This window comes from Dipodomys spectabilis, unplaced genomic scaffold, assembly GCF_019054845.1.
Source record: "Dipodomys spectabilis isolate Male_0828 unplaced genomic scaffold, ASM1905484v1 ptg000365l, whole genome shotgun sequence".
NCBI classification, from domain to species: domain Eukaryota; kingdom Metazoa; phylum Chordata; class Mammalia; order Rodentia; family Heteromyidae; genus Dipodomys; species Dipodomys spectabilis.
The window spans coordinates 9,493,868-9,510,646 of NW_024871042.1; the positions used below are offsets into that span (position 1 = coordinate 9,493,868).

The 16,779-nt window shown below is 43.9% G+C and overlaps 1 protein-coding gene across 2 annotated transcripts; it reads right to left on the reverse strand.

Annotated features, from left to right (window-relative positions):
- Nucleotides 1–4,864: 4,864 nt before the first annotated feature.
- LOC122096050 (N-acetylneuraminic acid phosphatase) lies at nt 4,865–16,533 on the reverse strand. Of its 2 annotated transcripts, none has more exons than XM_042666438.1 (2): nt 16,403–16,533; nt 4,865–6,040 (listed from the first exon to the last, which is right to left on the reverse strand). In XM_042666438.1, exons 1-2 carry the CDS (start codon nt 16,490–16,492, stop codon nt 5,384–5,386), a joined length of 747 nt encoding a protein of 248 aa, XP_042522372.1. In that variant the 5' UTR covers nt 16,493–16,533; the 3' UTR covers nt 4,865–5,383. The 2 variants fall into 2 exon arrangements, with proteins under 2 accessions (XP_042522372.1, XP_042522373.1); XM_042666439.1 differs by lacking the exon at nt 16,403–16,533 and adding an exon at nt 15,182–15,256.
- Nucleotides 16,534–16,779: the final 246 nt, after the last annotated feature.

Genomic DNA, 16,779 nt, shown 5'->3' on the forward strand with positions numbered 1-16,779 from the left:
TAGATTGGCATATGAGCCAGTCCAGTGGGCTGGACACTTTGCTTTTTTTTCTTGAGAACCAAGACTCTATCTTGGTTCTATCTTGCAGTAATCACATGGCAATTTTCAGTAAATGAGCAGAAAAGGTTAGTTTCGAAGCAAGCTTTCCTCACTGAATAGATGGTAAAGGAATAGCATACAACCAAAGAGTTGATTAAATCTAAGTGTCATCTTTGGTTAACACTGCAGTTACATCAATGTTTCCTGTGAAGTTGTTCTCTGGTTTGTGTATCTGCCAACTTAGTGTTCCAAATATGATCCTTGGATATGAATTTGCTACATATACTCAAGTATCAAAGTCCCAGTGAGTCAAATGAAAATTACTGGCAGGGCTCAGTGGCTCACGTGTATAGTCTTATAGCAACTGAGAAGGATGAAATTGGGAAATCATGGTTCAAGGCCAGATGAGACAAAAAGCAAAAAGGAAAAAATAACCTAAAGCAAAAATGGTATGACTCAAGTGATAGACAGCCTGCCTATCAAGTGCAGGCTCTGAGTTCAAACTGGAGTGCCATAAATAAATACCACTTTTATAAAAATGAAGTAACCAAAACAGAGCTACTTGTTGAATATGCCAAACATTGCAGTAATTAGATTTTTTAAAGTACAGTGGTTTATTTTACTAACATAAATAAGAGAAATGATAAAGGGATATGTTAGCTGGGCACTGGTAGCTCACACCTGTAATCCTAGCTACTCAGGAGGCTGAGATCTGAGGATCACAGTTCAAAGCCTGCCTGGGCAAGAAAGTCCATGAGACTCTTATCTCCAATTAACCACCAGAAAACCAGAAGTGGTGCTGTGGCTCAAGTGGTAGAGTGCTGGCCTTGAGCTGAAGAGCTCAGGGACAGCGCCCAAGCCCCACAACAACAACAAAAAAGGATATTGTTACTCTGTAGCACAGTTTAGCTTATTTCTTTGCTTTGAGAAAAGACCTCTCTTCTTACCTTTGCTCTTACCTTTCCTGGGCTTTTTCTGATGACAGTTGGGTGGACAAAGCAGTCACTTCCCCCATTGACAGGCATGATACTTACACTCTTCGGATAGCTCTTGCCAGTGAGATGAGAGGGCATAAAGCAGACTGAAGTAAATTGGAGAACACGTACCCTTGATATGTGAGACACCAAGATGAAACCTCTGAGTAACTAGCATACACTAACAATAAATAAACGTCAGGAATGTAAAATAGGTCCTGTCGGGTAGGGTGAACCTAGAAGGTAAGAGGGTAAATATGGTCAAATACTTCATGTACACGTGTGAAAATGGAACAATAAAGATAGTTGAGATTAGTTTAGGAAGGGGAAGAATGAAGATGAGTAACAGATGAGTCTGATCAAGGTAAATTATATGTATGTAAGGACATATCAAAATGAAACAACCACTTTGTTTTTTTTTTTTGTCAATCATGAGGCTTGAACTCTGGCTTGGGTGCTGTCCCTCAGCTCTTCAGCTCAAAGGCGAGTGCTCTACCACTTGAGCTACAGCGCCACTTCCGGTTTTCTAGTGGTTTATTGGAGATAGAAGTCTCACGGTCTTTGCTGTCTGGGCGGGCTTTGAACTGCGATCCTCAGATCTCAGCCTCCTGAGTAGCTAGGATTACAGGCATGAGCCACCAGTGCCCGGCCCAACCACCTTGTACAACTAATTGATGCTACTAAAAATGTGGGAGCAAAAACAGATTACTACTGCGATTCATTTTTTTCTTTTTGGCTGTGGCAAGGATCAAATCCAAAGCCTCACACATGCTAGACAAGTACATTAACACTGAGATTAGTCCCCAACTGTACATAGAATTTTTCTTGCTCTCTTCTAGTTTCTATTTAAATTACTGTAGCTACTTTTGCGTTTTACTTTTATTCTTTGCAGTGCTGGGGATTATAACCAGGACCTTGTGCTTCTATCATTGAATTTCACCCCCCAGCCTACTTTGCCCTCTTTCTTTTTGTGGTAGATACTTTCAGCACTATACTCAGTAAGTAGCCTGCAGCATTTCTTACAAACTCATTTGAAATAAAGGCACATTCCAAATTGTTCTATTTTTCATCCTATGGATAGTTACTGCTGGGGTTTTAAATGTACTCATGAAATTTTGCTGGGCACCAAAGACTCACAGCTGCATTCCTATAGACTCACAGCTGCAATCCTAGCTATTCAGGAGGCTGAAACCTAAATCTAAGGATTATGATTCAAAGCCAGCCTGGCCAGGAGTGTCTTTAAAACTCTTATCGACTACCAGCAAAAAGACTCAAGTACAGCCATGGCTCAAGTGGCTGAGTGCCAGCCTTGAGTAAAAAAGCCCCCAATTCAAGCCCCAATACCAGCACACCACACACAGAGAAGGTGGGGGGGGGGGGGAGGGAGAGAGAGAGACAGGTTTTCTTTTCTCAGGGCCTCAAACTTTTGGTTAGCTTTTTTCTGCATGGACCAGCTTAGCTTTTTTTGTATGTGTTCTCAGAATTTGCTCACTATGCAACAGCCTAGGTGTTTACCATGTCCACAAGGACCCCCAAGAATCTTAACTGCAATGTTTGGAAAACCAAACATGCTTTCTATGGCCCTGACACCAGGGGAAAGCAGATGACAAAACATGATTGTTTTATCATTGTTTAGTTAAAAACGACTGTAACCAAAACCAGTGTTAGTAAGATCATAGTTCTATTCTAACATTTTCTCTTTTTTTTTTTTTTTTGGCCAATATTGGGGCTTGAACTCAGGGCCTATGCACTGTCCCTGAGCTTCTTTTGCTCAAGGCTAGCACTCTACCACTTGAGCCACAGCACCACTTCTGGCTTTTTCTGTTCATGTGATACTGAGGAATAGAACCCAGGGTTTCATGCGTGCTAGGCAAGCACTGTACCACTAAGCCACATTCCCAGCCCTATTCCAAACTTCCTAATACCCTCTTTAACATTCTGTCCAGGTTAGAAGCCACACAGTTCCTCCCTGAGGAAGAGTACAAACTGAATGGATTGCAATGCTGTTCTGTATATAATGCAAACTGTTAAGACAAGTCAATTTCATCTAATTTTCTCCTTTTTTTTTGGTTGGTTGTGGGCTTGAACTTGGTGCCTGGGTGTTGTCCCTGAGCTCTTGTTGTTTTTCCTATTGTTTCTGGGGCATGAACTCAGGGCCAGGGCGCTTAGTGAGCATCTTCATTCAAGGCTACTGCTCTCTACCACTTTGAGCCACAGTGCCACTTCTGGTTTTCTGGTAGTTAATAGGAGGTAAGTCTCATGGACTTTCCTGCTTGGGGTTGGCTTTGGACTGTGATCCTCAGGACCTCAGCCTTATATATAGATAGGATTACAGGCATAAGCCTCCAATGCCTGGCTTTTTTTTTTTTTGCCAAAGAAATCTCATTTAATACTCTCAAAGTGATAAAACCCCACACTTAGCACAGAGACTGTGATGCTACACACCTACCACATACCTACATCATCCACCCAGTGGAACAGATAAGACAACAAACATGTCAACTGCTCTGTTAGGAACATCATGAACACAGTTCTTGCCCAAATTCTCCAACTTTTTTTTTTCTGTCAGTGGTGGGGCTTGAACTCTGGGCCTGAGCACTGTCCCTCAGCTCTTCAGCTCAAAGCTAGCGCTCTACCACTTGAGCTACAGCGCCACTTCCTCAACAACTTTTAAATAGGCAAAATTTCCTACAGGGATTGTACCTGGAACTCTAAACACCAAGTGTTCAGCTTCTTAGCAACAGCTTCCTGGATCACAATCATCATTCTCAAAATCAAATCAGAAGAAAACACAAAACAGACATGTGCATAAGGCAGAAAATCTGGTTCTTAGTTGTAGAAGACAAATAGTTTTAGGTTTACAGATTACCTTGAATTACAGAATCTCAGCTATACATTTCCAAATAATTTATCTTATGTATATACTTGGGCATTCATTTTTCTTTTGTTGAGAAAGGGTTTTGCTAAGCAGTCCATGCTGGCCTCAAACTCTGAAACTTTCTGCCCTCCACAACCCAAGGATTAGAATTATAGGTGTATGTCACTGTACCTGGTCACTAATACTTTCTTATCATGTTTTTTTTTTTTTTTAAATACAGCCTACCAAAAAGAATGCAAGCAATAGTTCCCTTAGTCACTTTTAACCTTTATTAGCTACTCCACTTCAACTTGTATCAGTGGAATTATAAGCCTATCTAGCCTAATTGTATTTGGAAGTTGTTCTAGTTGTGAACTAATGCCTTGCTAGAGCCATTAATTAATAAGCTGTAAGTGAGCCTTGAAGTAGATATAGAAGTCTGTAAAATAATTACTTAGTTCTGAAAAATAAAAAAAACTTTAAGGCAGATGGTAACTCTAAGAAGCACTCAAGTGTTAAAATGGTACCCTGAAACTAAGTTAATAATATCTGATTTTTTATTAGTTTCATCACATGGGAGGAACAACTCCGTAAACACAGATAGGGGTGGGGAGACTAGCTGGTTAGGCACACAGAGGCAACCTTCGTCTTACAAACCCACAGAAGGAAAATGACTTTTAGTCAAATGGCTTGTAGCAATTTTCTTTAGCAAACAGCCCAGTCCCCTTAACTCGATTGTGTGCCTTGGAAAAGATACGAAAAAATATTTCCATAGGACTTAAAAGACTATATGAAAGCCTTGTGTTTGCTCTAGAAAGGTGTGAAAATGGCATGAAGAAGGAGTACCACATGTTGGTTTATTAGCTCTTTTTTTTTTCCTTTTTAAACTGGAAAAAATCTACTTGTCATATACACAGCACAGAAAGACACCCCATACTCCAAAGTCAGGCAGGAACATCAGATTCACAATAGAAAAGAATATACACACCCAGAGTAGCCAAAAATATGATTTATGTTTTAAAAATATTCAACGTTTCACTAGGAAACACCATGATTTGCTAAACTTAGTACTTATTTCAATATTAACTAGATTATGAATAACTATGTTTTAGAATATCTATTTATTAAAAAATATCTATTTCTAAGCCAAACACCCACACTTGTATATCCAGGGGTATGCTACCCTGCTTAGTATCCTGAAGCCAAGATACTAAAAAATTATTAAAATAATTTTATAAATCTCAAGTAATAGACTAACAAATACTACATTTCTTCAAGTTTGCTGGACCTCCTACTAAAAGTAACTTGTATTAATACAATCTGGATTTTCAGATATAAATACAAATCTTACAGTTGCATATCAAAAGCAATAGAGTTGGAGAACCTTTATAATATAGTCATTAAATCCGAAATCACACTATAATTAGAACTGGACCGTAATACATAAAATGCCTTTCCTCAGTTCCAACCCTGTAAATTGACTGTAAACATTGTCACCATGCCTTTAAATGATTTAAACTGACAAGCTGACTTTGCAATCTATACTTCGTAAGAGGGTTGGTAATTCTAGCACAGAAGAAACCACATAGTGTGGAACAGGGGATGACATCACTGGCACACTTCCACTTCTGTTTATCCAGACTGTTGCTTTCAGCCCTGCATTGAGGCCTCCTTGAATATCCGTTTCTAATGTGTCACCAACCATCACACAGTCCCCAGGCTGTACTCCAAGAAGATCACAACAGTGATAAAATATGGAAGGTGCTGGCTTCTCCTCTTTCTGCTCTCCACCTACAACGATAGCATCAAAGTAGGATTGACAGGCACAAGCCTCTATCTTCTCTCTCTGTGTCTGCCTATCACCATTTGTTAACAAGAGCAGGCGGACCTCTTTGCGCAGTTCAGTAAGCATGGCTTTGACATCCTCTGGTAGGGTCATATGCTGTAAACGTGTAGATTTCCAGAGAAAATAACATTCTTCCGCCAATTTCCTATTGTCAGCACCACCTTTTGTTTCCTGGATTGCCTCTTCCCAGTGTGAAGTCCTCAGATCTGTAATACATGTACTGTAAGGATGAAAACATTCTTTGCTGAGTTTAACTTGAACTTTATCACAGATGAGTTCAGCCTCTTCTTTAGAGTGGTATTTTGACTGTAAGAGCTTTATTACCTAAACAAAGAAAAAGAATTTGGTCAACACATTGTTTTTGTTTTTCTTTTTAAAATTGTTATACAGGTGATATATGGAGAGGTTGCCATTTCATAAGTCAGGTAATGAATGAATTTATTTCTTTTTTGGACAAAACATACTGTTTATAACCATTACTTCCTGAGAAGCTGTGATGCTACAGTGGTTGACAGGCTCTGAAGCAGCTTCTAGTACCAGTACCACACCATTCCTCATGGGAACTGGCCTTGGCTTTAGAAACACCCAAACAAGGAGGTCTTGCCATCTCTAGACAACTCATTCCAATAATTTTCTTCTTTTAACCAATTTCTAATCTAAGATGATCCTTCATACAGTTAATAACCAGACTTCAGTTATTTGACAGTTTTTGAGTCCACCATGTTTTTCTTTCCCTCCCTTCCTTCTTTCCTTTCCTCCTATCTCCTTCCTTCCCTACCCCATTCCCCTCCCATTCTATTTTCTTCTTTCTTTCTGTGTTGGTTGTGTCTCTGTTGAACTCAACTTGCAACTCTGGCTCTGCTTTCTTGCTCACTCTATGACTTGAGTCTTGAGTTCTCATCTTTTGCTGGCTAACTGGAGATAAGATTCTCTCAGATTTATCTTCCCAAGCTGGCTTTGAACCATGACCCCCAGAACTCAGTGTCCAGAGTAGCTAGGATTATAGGTGTGAGCCACTGGCCCCTCCCTGCAAGTGTACTACCTTCATCTTGATCATGAAGATATGACAGTAAAATTTGTGCTTATATTCAGAAAAAACACTTGAAATTATTATTTTAAAAAAATTGGTCATAAGCTTGAACTCAGGGCATGGGCGCTTTCCCTGAGCTCTTTTACTCAAGGCTAGCACTCTACCCTTTGAACCACAGTTCCACTTCTGGTTTTCTGGTAACTGGATATAGGACTCTCATTGACTTTCTTGCCTAGGCTGGCTTTGAACTGTAATCCTCAGATCTCAGCCTCCTGAGTAGGTAGGATTACAGGAATGAGCCACCAATGCCTGGCTCACCTTAACTTTTGACAAACATTTAAATTCTTCCCCCCAAATAACATTAATCCATCTACTCTTTCCTTACCGACATTCATTTCACTGTTTTTCCTTTGAGTGCTAAAAACTGAAACTAGGGGCTGGGAAGATGGCTCAGTGGTAGAGTGCTTGCCTTGCATGCCTGAGGCCCTGGATTCGATTCCTCAGCACCACATAAGCAAAAAGAAAAAAGCCGGAGTGGCGCTGTGGCTCAAGTGGTAGAGCGCTAGCCTTGAGCTGAAGAGCTGAGGGACAGTGCCCAGGCCCAGAGTTCAGGCCCCACGTCTGGACCCAAAAAAAAAAAAAACAAACAAAAAAAACCCACAAAAAACTGAAACTAGAACTTTGTGCATGTTGGTCAAGCACTCTATTGTTGAACTATATCCCCAGACCTATTTCACTAGTCTTAGCCATTTAGCCTGCCTTTTACATTTAACTAAAGACCCTCATATGGCATTGTTACTAAATGAACACATACTTTTAATCTTTGCTACAATTCTGCAGCAATAGAGGTTCAGAACTGCTAAAAACTTGCTACAGCCATTAGAAGGGACAAAATAATGGCATTTATAGGGAAATGGATGAAACTAGAAAAAAATCATTTTGAGGGGATGGGAAGGTGGCTCAGTGGTAGAGCGCTTGCCTTGCATGCCTGAGGCCCTGGGTTTGATTCCTCAGCACCACATAAGCAAAAAGAAAAAAGCCGGAAGTGGCTCTGTGGCTCAAGTGGGAGAGTGCTAGCCTTGAGCTGAAGAGCTGAGGGACAGCGCCCAGGCCCAGAGTTCAGGTCCCATGACTGGACCCCAAAAAAAAAAAGAAAAAGAAAAAAATCATTTTGAATGAGGTAAACCAAGAGCAAAGAGACAAATGGCACATGATCTCCCTGATACGTGGATGTTAAATACAAAATGCAAGGAGATATGACAAAGTAAACAGGATTCAAGAAACTAAGGACCTCCACTCATTTTGTTGTATCATTACTAAATGACCCATGTTGTTGGCCACGTATATGGTATATATGCACACATCTGAGGGAAACTAGGAGGAGGACACAGAATCAGAGGGAAACAGGGGAAAACATACAACAGAGGGGCCCATCCGCTGCACTGGACACTGATGAAAAGGAATTAAGCAATTCAAGGGCAGTGATGGGAGGGAGGGAATGAGAGGATAGCGGAAAGAAATGTACATACTCACCCAATGTGGAAGAAATAGCTGTATTGTCAAAGCTATAGAATTCACAAACTTTATAGACCAGGATAATGACAATTTGCCTCATGAAGGTTAGAATGTGTTTGTGACTTTACCTGAGTTATCACTATCTCACAATACTGTGAAATTTGTGAAATTTAAGTAATCACTTAACCACAATAAAAAATTATTTTAAAAAAGAAAATGGAAAAAAAAAACTTGGCAGATCTGAAAGTTAAACCCATACACGCCTATTTCCAAAGCCCATACTGGGCCCTAGAGAATGCCCCCTTGTCTTTGGGGCATTATCTGGTAGAGAAGTCAGACATATAGACACCACAAATACTGGTTCGAGTCCTTAACAATGGAATGGATAAGAACTGAACTAATACCCAAAGGCATCTGGAAGAGTTACATAGGCAGAGAAAGTAAACCAGGGATCTGCCAACCAGAAATGATGGGGATGAAATTGATCAACTCTACACAGAAGGCCAAAGGCCATGTGATGTAGATAAGGCAAGCTGAGCCAAGTCAAATGGAAGGTATATAAGGGAAGGTACTAAGTAACAAAGCTGAGAAGACACTAGGTATCATCTTGTAAAGAGCCTTGCACCCTGTCCTGTGGTAGATCCTGCTTGAATTACCTTGGCAACTATTATTCCCAGATAAGTCGATGGCTTCATACTGCAAGATCTTGGGGTTATGCTTTCAAGTTTATCCACAGAAGAATCTATGCACAAGACTGGGTAAATATCACAGCTTTCTTTTCCCTTTTTTTTTCTTTCTTGATGGTACTGGGGTTTGAACTCCAGGCCCTGGACTTGCTAGCCATGTACTCTACCACTTCCAGTCCTTTTTGCTTGATTATTGTTGGTCTTGCTTTTATAAATCAGTCTGAACCCCAATCCTTTCTTTTCCTTCCTTCCTTCCTTCCTTTCTTCCTTCTTTCTCTCTCTCTCTCTTTCTTTCTTTGTTGGTCATGGGGCCTGAACGTTGTCCCTCAGCTCTTCAGCTCAAGGCTAGCACTCTACCACTTGAGCCAAAGCACCACTTCCAGCTTTTTCTGCTTATGTGGTGCTGAGGAACTGAACCCAGGGACTCATGCATGCAAGGCAAGTACTCTACCACTGATCCACTTTCCCAGCCCCCAATCCTCTTTTATATGCTTCCCATATAGCTGAGATGACAGGCACGGTCATGCCCAGCTTGTGTGGGTAGTGTGTGTGCCCATCCTGGGGCTTGAACTCAGGCCCTGGATGTTATCCCTAAACTTCTTTTCCTCAATGCTAGCACACTATCACTTGAGCCACAGCTCCACTTCTGGCAATTTTTTGTAGTTTTAGTGGAATTAGAGTCTCAGACTATTGGCTGGGAACATGGCTTGGTGGTAGAGTGCTTGCCTAGCATGCATGAAGCTCTGGGTTCCATTCCTCAGTGCTACATAAACAGAAAAAGCCAGAAGTGGTGCTTGTAGCTCAAGTGGTAGAGTACTAACCTTGAGCAAAAGAAGCTCAGGGTCAGTGCCTAGGCTTGAGTTCAAGCCCCAGGACTGGGGAAAAAAAAAAAAAAAAGTCTCACAGACTTCCCTGCCAGAACTAGCTTAGATTTGCGACCCTCAGCCTCGATTACAGGCATGAATCAATGGTGCCTGGCTCATACCCAGCTTTTTACTGGTTGAGATTTTGCAAGCTTTTTGTCCAGGTTGGGCTAGTTTCAGCCTTCCAAGTATCTAAATCACAGGCACGAGCCAGCCTTTCCTTCCTTCCTTCCTTCCTTCCTTCTTTCCTTCCTTCTCTACTCCCTCTGTCCCTCACTTCCTTTTTTTGATACAGGTTCTTTCTATGGAATAAACAAGCCTCACCTCCTTAAGAAAGGTTTTTTTGTTGTTTGTTGTTTTTTGTTGTTGGTGGTGGGGCTTGAACTCTGGGCCTGGGCACTGTCCCTCAGCTCTTCAGCTTAAGGCTAGCACTCTACCACTTGAGCCACCGCAGCCACTTCCAGCTTTTTCAGCTTATGTGGTGCTGAGGAATGGAACCTAGGGCCTCAGGCATGCAAGGCAAACACTCTACCACTGAGCCACCTTCCCAGCCCGAAAGTATTTTTTTTTTTTGGTCGGTCGTGGGGCTTGAACTCTGGGCCTGGGCGCTGTCCCTCAGCTCTTCAGCTCAAGGCGAGCGCTCTACCACTTGAGCTACAGCGCCATTTCTGGTTTTCTGGTGGTTTTTATTGGAGATAGGAGTCTCACGGTCTCTCCTGCCTGGGCTGGCTTTGAACCGCGATCCTCAGATCTCAGCCTCCTCAGTAGCTAGGATTACAGGCATGAGTCACCAGGGCCTGGGCCGAAAGTATTTTTTTTTAAACCTATTTGAACTAATCAGAAGATGCAATGGTTACTAGCTAAAGGAAAAGACATCAACCCTAAGAATCTTTAGATAATGGAAAAATACTGATTTCTTTTAAATGAATAAACCATGTTTATAACTCCATGGTATGTCACTGACTTTTTTTTAATTAGGGATTCGTGCTTGTTACAGGTGGCCCTACCTTCTGAGCCATTCTCCCTTTTCTATTCCTTTAGTAAGGTTTTGCTTTTGCCTGTTGGCCTGGACCACAATCCTATTTATATTTCCCACATAGCAAAGCTTACACTCAACTTTTTACTGGTTGAGATGGGGTCTCATATACTTTTTCCCATGGTCCTCTATTTTCAACCTCCCAAATAGCTAAGATTACAGGGAGCCACCACACCTGACTGTCAGTCTTTTCTAACAGTTATCAACTGAATTACTCTAAGCTATGACTGAAGGGCATTCTCAAGTTTCAGCAGCCCACTACTACACAGTAAAAGGAAACAGGCCTCCAAGATAATGGATAGATAAACAGAGATCTTCCAATAACAACCCAATTTCCTGTTGTTATACTTGACAATATCTTTACCACACTCTTGAGAAGCAGGATTAGCTTAAAGAGATGTAAAGAGGTATGACATACTGCTCTCCAACTTTCAAAAATTTCTCCCTATTATATCCTTTGAATTAACTTTGCCATTAGTCTAATACCACTACTAATCACACAGCAACTAACTACAGATTGGTAATTAGATTTAATAGTAATACTTTTATGGAAAAGTTTATTGGTGATCCACATGTTAATGATCAGTTCAGAGACAGGAACTAAGTTGAATCAGTATACATTATTATAAACTCTCCTAGAACCTTGCATTGAGAGAATGGACCTTTTTTTTTTGGGGGGGGGGGGTGGGGGGTAAGTTGTGGGGCTTGAACTCAGGGCTTGGGCACTGTCCCCTGAGCCTCTTTGTACTCAAGACTTATGTTCTAACACTTGAACCACAGGGTCATGTCTAGTATTTGAGTGGTTAAATGGAGATAAGAGTCTCACAGGGACTTTTCTGTCCAGGCTGGCTTCAAACTGTGATCCTTAGATCTCAGCCTCCTGAGTAGCTAAGATCACAGGTGTGAGCCACCAGCATCCAGCAAGAATGGGCCTTTTGATTGGATTGGATCTGGAGGAAAAAAAGAACTCTAACTTGGAGTTGTGAAGACATTTTTATAGTCAGGGCAAGAGGCTTAGAAAGGATTATGATAAATAGAGCCCATCAGGTACCAGAAAGCCTTTATAAACAATATAGGGCTTATAGGCTATGATTACAAGCACGAGCCACAGGCACCCTGCTTATGAAGATTTGAGACTTAGAATGTTTAAGGAACACAGTAGGGTACTTTTGGCTAGGTGTTGAGAAAGCTGTTACTTAAATTCAAATGGCTGATTTTTTTTTTTTTTTGGGGGGGGGGGGGGAGGTCAGTCCTGGAGCCTGAAACTCTGGGCCTGGGCGCTGTCCCTCAGCTCTTCAGCTCAAGGCTAGCATTCTACCACTTGAGCCACAGCGCCACTTCAGGCTTTTTCCACTTATGTGGTGCTAAGGAATTGAACCCAGGGCCTCATGCATGCAAAGCAAACACTCTACCACTGAGCCACCTTCCCAGCCCCTCATTTGGCTGATTTTAAAGCTTCTCTCAAGTCCTGGCCTACAGGAAGAACTGGCTTAGAACTACAATTCAATTCCAACACATTGGGCTTAGCTAGCTAAAAACACACTGGTAAATAGGTACTGTTGGCAGCTAGAGATAGAAGAGGTAGTATATAACTCAGAAGTACCCTTAAGAACAAGGTTTAGAGTAAGAAAATGGAAGCAACAATCAAGAGTATAGAAGGACTCAGGGAAATAAGGCAGATTCAAAGTGCTGGGGGTGTAGCTGAGTGGTAGAGCCCTTTCGTAGCATAGTAATGCCCTGTGTTCAAATCCCAGCATACACATACATACATACACACATACACATACACACATCAGATTCAGATTCAAAGTATCCACTGATCTTAGCACTTTGGTTGGAAAGGGCCTAATAAATTCCAAGTCTACTGCATTCTAATGCTGATGACAGAAACTATCTGGCAATGAGCTGAAGAATAATAAACAAACATGGAGAAAATGGGTATTGATTTCTTCTAAAAACATGGCTGTGTAATGTAACTGTAACTCCTCTGTACAGTATGTTCACAAATAAAATTAAATTAAATTTAAAAAAAAACAAAACAAAACAAAAAAAAAAACATGGCTGTGTAAAAGAGGTAAATGATATCTACTGCAGGAAGCAAAGTACAAGAGAGGTGTCTGGGATTTTGTTTGCTTTTTGTGGCACTGGGGTTTGATCTTAGGACCTTACACTTGATAGGCAGGAATTCTTGAGCTGTGCCTCCAGCTCCATTTGCTTTCACATTAGGATCTTCCTGATCTTTTTCCTGATTGGCCTGGCCAAGAATCCTACTTATGTACCTTATGTAGATGGAATGACAAATGTGTACCATGGGGCTGGGAAGGTGGCTCAGTGGTAGAGCGCTTGCCTTGCATGCTCGAGGCCCTGGGTTCGATTCCTCAGTACCACATAAGCAAAAAGAAAAAAAAAAGAGTCGGAAGTGGTGCTGTGGCTCAAGTGGTAGTGTGCTAGCCTTGAGCTGAAGAGCTGAGGGACAGCGCCCAGGCCCCGAGTTCAGGCCCCACGATCGGACCCCCCCCCCCCAAAAAAAATGTGTACCATGGTTCTCAGCCTCTTTTTTGTTGTTGTTGGTGGTGGTGGTCATGGGTCTTGAACTCAGGGCCTGGGCACCATCCCTGAGCTTTTTTATTCAATGCTAGTGTTCTACCATTTTGAACCACAGCTCCACTTCTGGCTTTTTTTGCCCTTGCTGGCTTTAAACCACAATCCTCAGATCTCAGCCTCCTGTGTAGCTAGGATTACAGGTGTGAGCCATCAGGGCCTATTTTTTTTTTTTTTTGGTCCGGTTGTGGGGCCTGAACTCTGGGTCTGGGTGCTGTCCCTCAGGCTCTTCAGCTCAAGGCTAGCGCTCTACCACTTGAGCCACAGTGCCACTTCTGGCTTTTTCTGCTTATGTGGCACTGAGGAATCAAACCCAGGGCCTCATGCATCAAGGCAAGCACTCTGTCACTAAGCCACCTTCCCAACCTCGCTTTTTCTTGTACAGGAGTTTGAACTTGGGGCCTTGTGCTTGCTAAGCAGCTTTCTTTTGGGGGAGGGGGAGGGGAGGCAGTGAGTGCCAGTACTGGAGCTGGAACTCAGAGAATCATATACTCTTGGCTTAGCTTTTTTTAGTCAAGGCTGATCATCTATCACTTGAGCCACATGTCCACTTCTAGCTTTTTTTTTTTTTTGCCAGACCTGGGGCCTGAACTCAGAGCCTGTCCATGAGTTTCTTCTGCTCAAGGCTAGCATTCTACCAGTTGAGTAACAGTGCCACTTCTGGCTTTTCCTGTTTATGTGGAATTCTGGAATCAAACCCAGGACTTCATGTTTGCAAGGCAAGCACTCTACCACTAAGCCACATTCCCAGCCTTGCATCTCCACTTCTGGCTTTTTTGCTGGTTAACAGAAGTTAAGAGTCTCAGGGACTTTTCTGCTTGGGCTGGCTTTGATTAGCCATCCTCAGATCTCAGCCTGAATAGCTAGGATTACAGGCATGTGCTACCAGTGCTCAACTTAAGAAGATCTTAACACCTGAACCAAGCTGCCAGCCTTATGTTGCTATTTTTATACTCTACCATTTGTGGTTATTTTTTTTGGAGGAGGGTCCAGTCATGGGGCCTGAACTCTGGGCCTGGGCACTGTCCCTCAGCTCTTCAGCTCAGGCTAGCGCTCTACCACTTGAGCCACAGCGCCACTTCCAGCTTTTTTCTTTTTGCTTATGTGGTGCTGAGGAATCGAACCCAGGGCCTCAGGCATGCAAGGCAAGCGCACTACCACTGAGCCACCTTCCCAGCCCTTGTGGTTATTTTTGAAATAGGGTCTTGCTTTGTGCCCAGGCAGGCCTGCACTTGTATACTCCTCTCTACTTCCCAGAGTAGCTGGGATGACAAAACAAACCATCTTGTTCAGCTATTGATTGAAATGGAATCTTGAGAACTTGTCTGGCCAGGCTGGCCTTGAACTTGAACGATCAGAACTTTTTTTTTTTTTTTCCAGTCCTGGGGCTTGAACTCAGAGCCTGAGTACTGTTCATGAGTTTCTTTCGCTCAAGGCTAGCACTCTACCACAGGGCCACTTCTGGCTTTTTCTGTTATGTGGTACTGAGGAATCAAACCCAGAGCTTCATGCAAGCTATGCCAGCACTCTACCACTAAGCCACATTCCCAGTCTAAAACTTTTTATTGGTTGAGATGGACAGCTCCTGGGCTGGCCTTGAACATCCGATGATCCCTATCTAAGCCTCCAAAGTAGCTAGGATTACCGTTGTGCCCACATTAATTTTTTTTTAAACATATGAGAATGCACCAAGAAAGGATGAAAGGACTGAAAATACTGGAATATAAAAACTACCTGATGAAGCATGAAGAATGGGACAGAGCTGGAAGGGTTGGCTTTTGAAAGTGAGATTTTTCAGCGCTGGGTGTATGGCTCAAGTGGTTGAGGACTTGCCTAGCAACACCCTGAGTTCAAACGCCAGTACTGCCAAACAAAACAACAAAACGAAATAAGACATCTGATAATCCTTTGAATTCTCCTTTAAGCTGAAGGCAGAGAAAGGAAACCGGGTGGATTAGGTGCTGGAGAGAATGGGGATATAAGGGAAGGTCTCCGGTAACACTGGAAAATAGAGGAAAGAGGTTGCTGCTTAGCAAGAAATCTACCAAAGGTCTGACCACAGAAGGTACTGGAGGCAGAAACAAAAGAAACAGCTCTGGCTGGGAATGTGGCTTAGTGGTACAGTGCTTGCGTAGCATGCACGAACCCCGAGTTCGATTCCTCAGTACCACACACACACACAGAAAAAGCCGGAAGTGATGCTGCGGTTCAAGTGGTAGAGTGCTAGCCTTGAATAAATGTAGCTCAGGGACAGAGCCCAGGCCCTGAGTTCAAGCCCAGGACTAGGGGAAGGAAAGAAGGCAGGAAGGAAGGAAGGAAGGAAGGGAGGAAGGGAGGGAGGGAGGAAGGGAGGGAGGAAGGGAGGGAGGGAGGGAGGAAGGGAGGGAGGGAAAAACGGCTCTGATACAGGGTTTAAGTCCAGGCTCGCTTTTCTGTTCTGTCATTCATTGTGTGAAAAATGGGTGCCTTGTCTAAGTCTCCTCAGAGATCCACTCACGACCACGCGGTGGGGGACTCCATTCTCCCCCACTAGGTCCTCACTAAGCAGCGTACGCTCACAGGCCCAGTAGGGGGTCCAAGCCCACGGGTGCCCGACCGAGCGCCAACCACGGCGGGCAACCGTCTCCCAGCGTCTGGGGGCTGTGTCAGTCTGTGGACGGTGCCAGCGTGGCAGTTTTAAGGACATCCTTCCGGGTCCCCGGCACTGGATCGACCTTGACCCGCACCCTGGCTGGGCCTGGGCTCGGCGGCTGGGGAAGGCAAGCTCCTCGCCGGTCTGAGCCCCCACCCCGACCCCGCTCGCCCCTTGCCGGCGGGGCCTTCCTGGCACCGGCTAAGCTTCCGAGGGGTCCCAGGCCGAGGGCTGAGCCGGCTGGAGCCGGGGCGCGCGCGGGCAGGGGACGGTTAGGACAGCGAGCCGCAGGGCCGGAGGGCCCGAGGACGCGGGGACGTTACCTCCAACATGCCTCTCCTGCTGGCCCCGGCCGTGTCGATGAGCGTGTTGTCCAGGTCGAAGAAAACGGCACGCACCCGGTTTAACCCCATCGCGCCGGGCCCCTCCCCGCCCCCCCCGCCCCCGGGAAAGCAAAGAAGACGGGGGCGGAGCCGCAGCCAGACCCGAACCTCCCGCCTCAGCAGCCTCCCGCACGGCGAAAACCCGAGGGGAGGAAAAAATAATCCGTGGAACTCTCGCGAGACACGTCGATTCCTGAGCGGTGGAGAGCCGACCTCTCGCGAGATTCTGGAACTCCCCGAAGTTCGTGGGAAGAGCGTGCCTACGTCACCAGCGGAGTTGCGCGCGGGGTTGACGTTGGGGTTTACGCTCTTTGGAG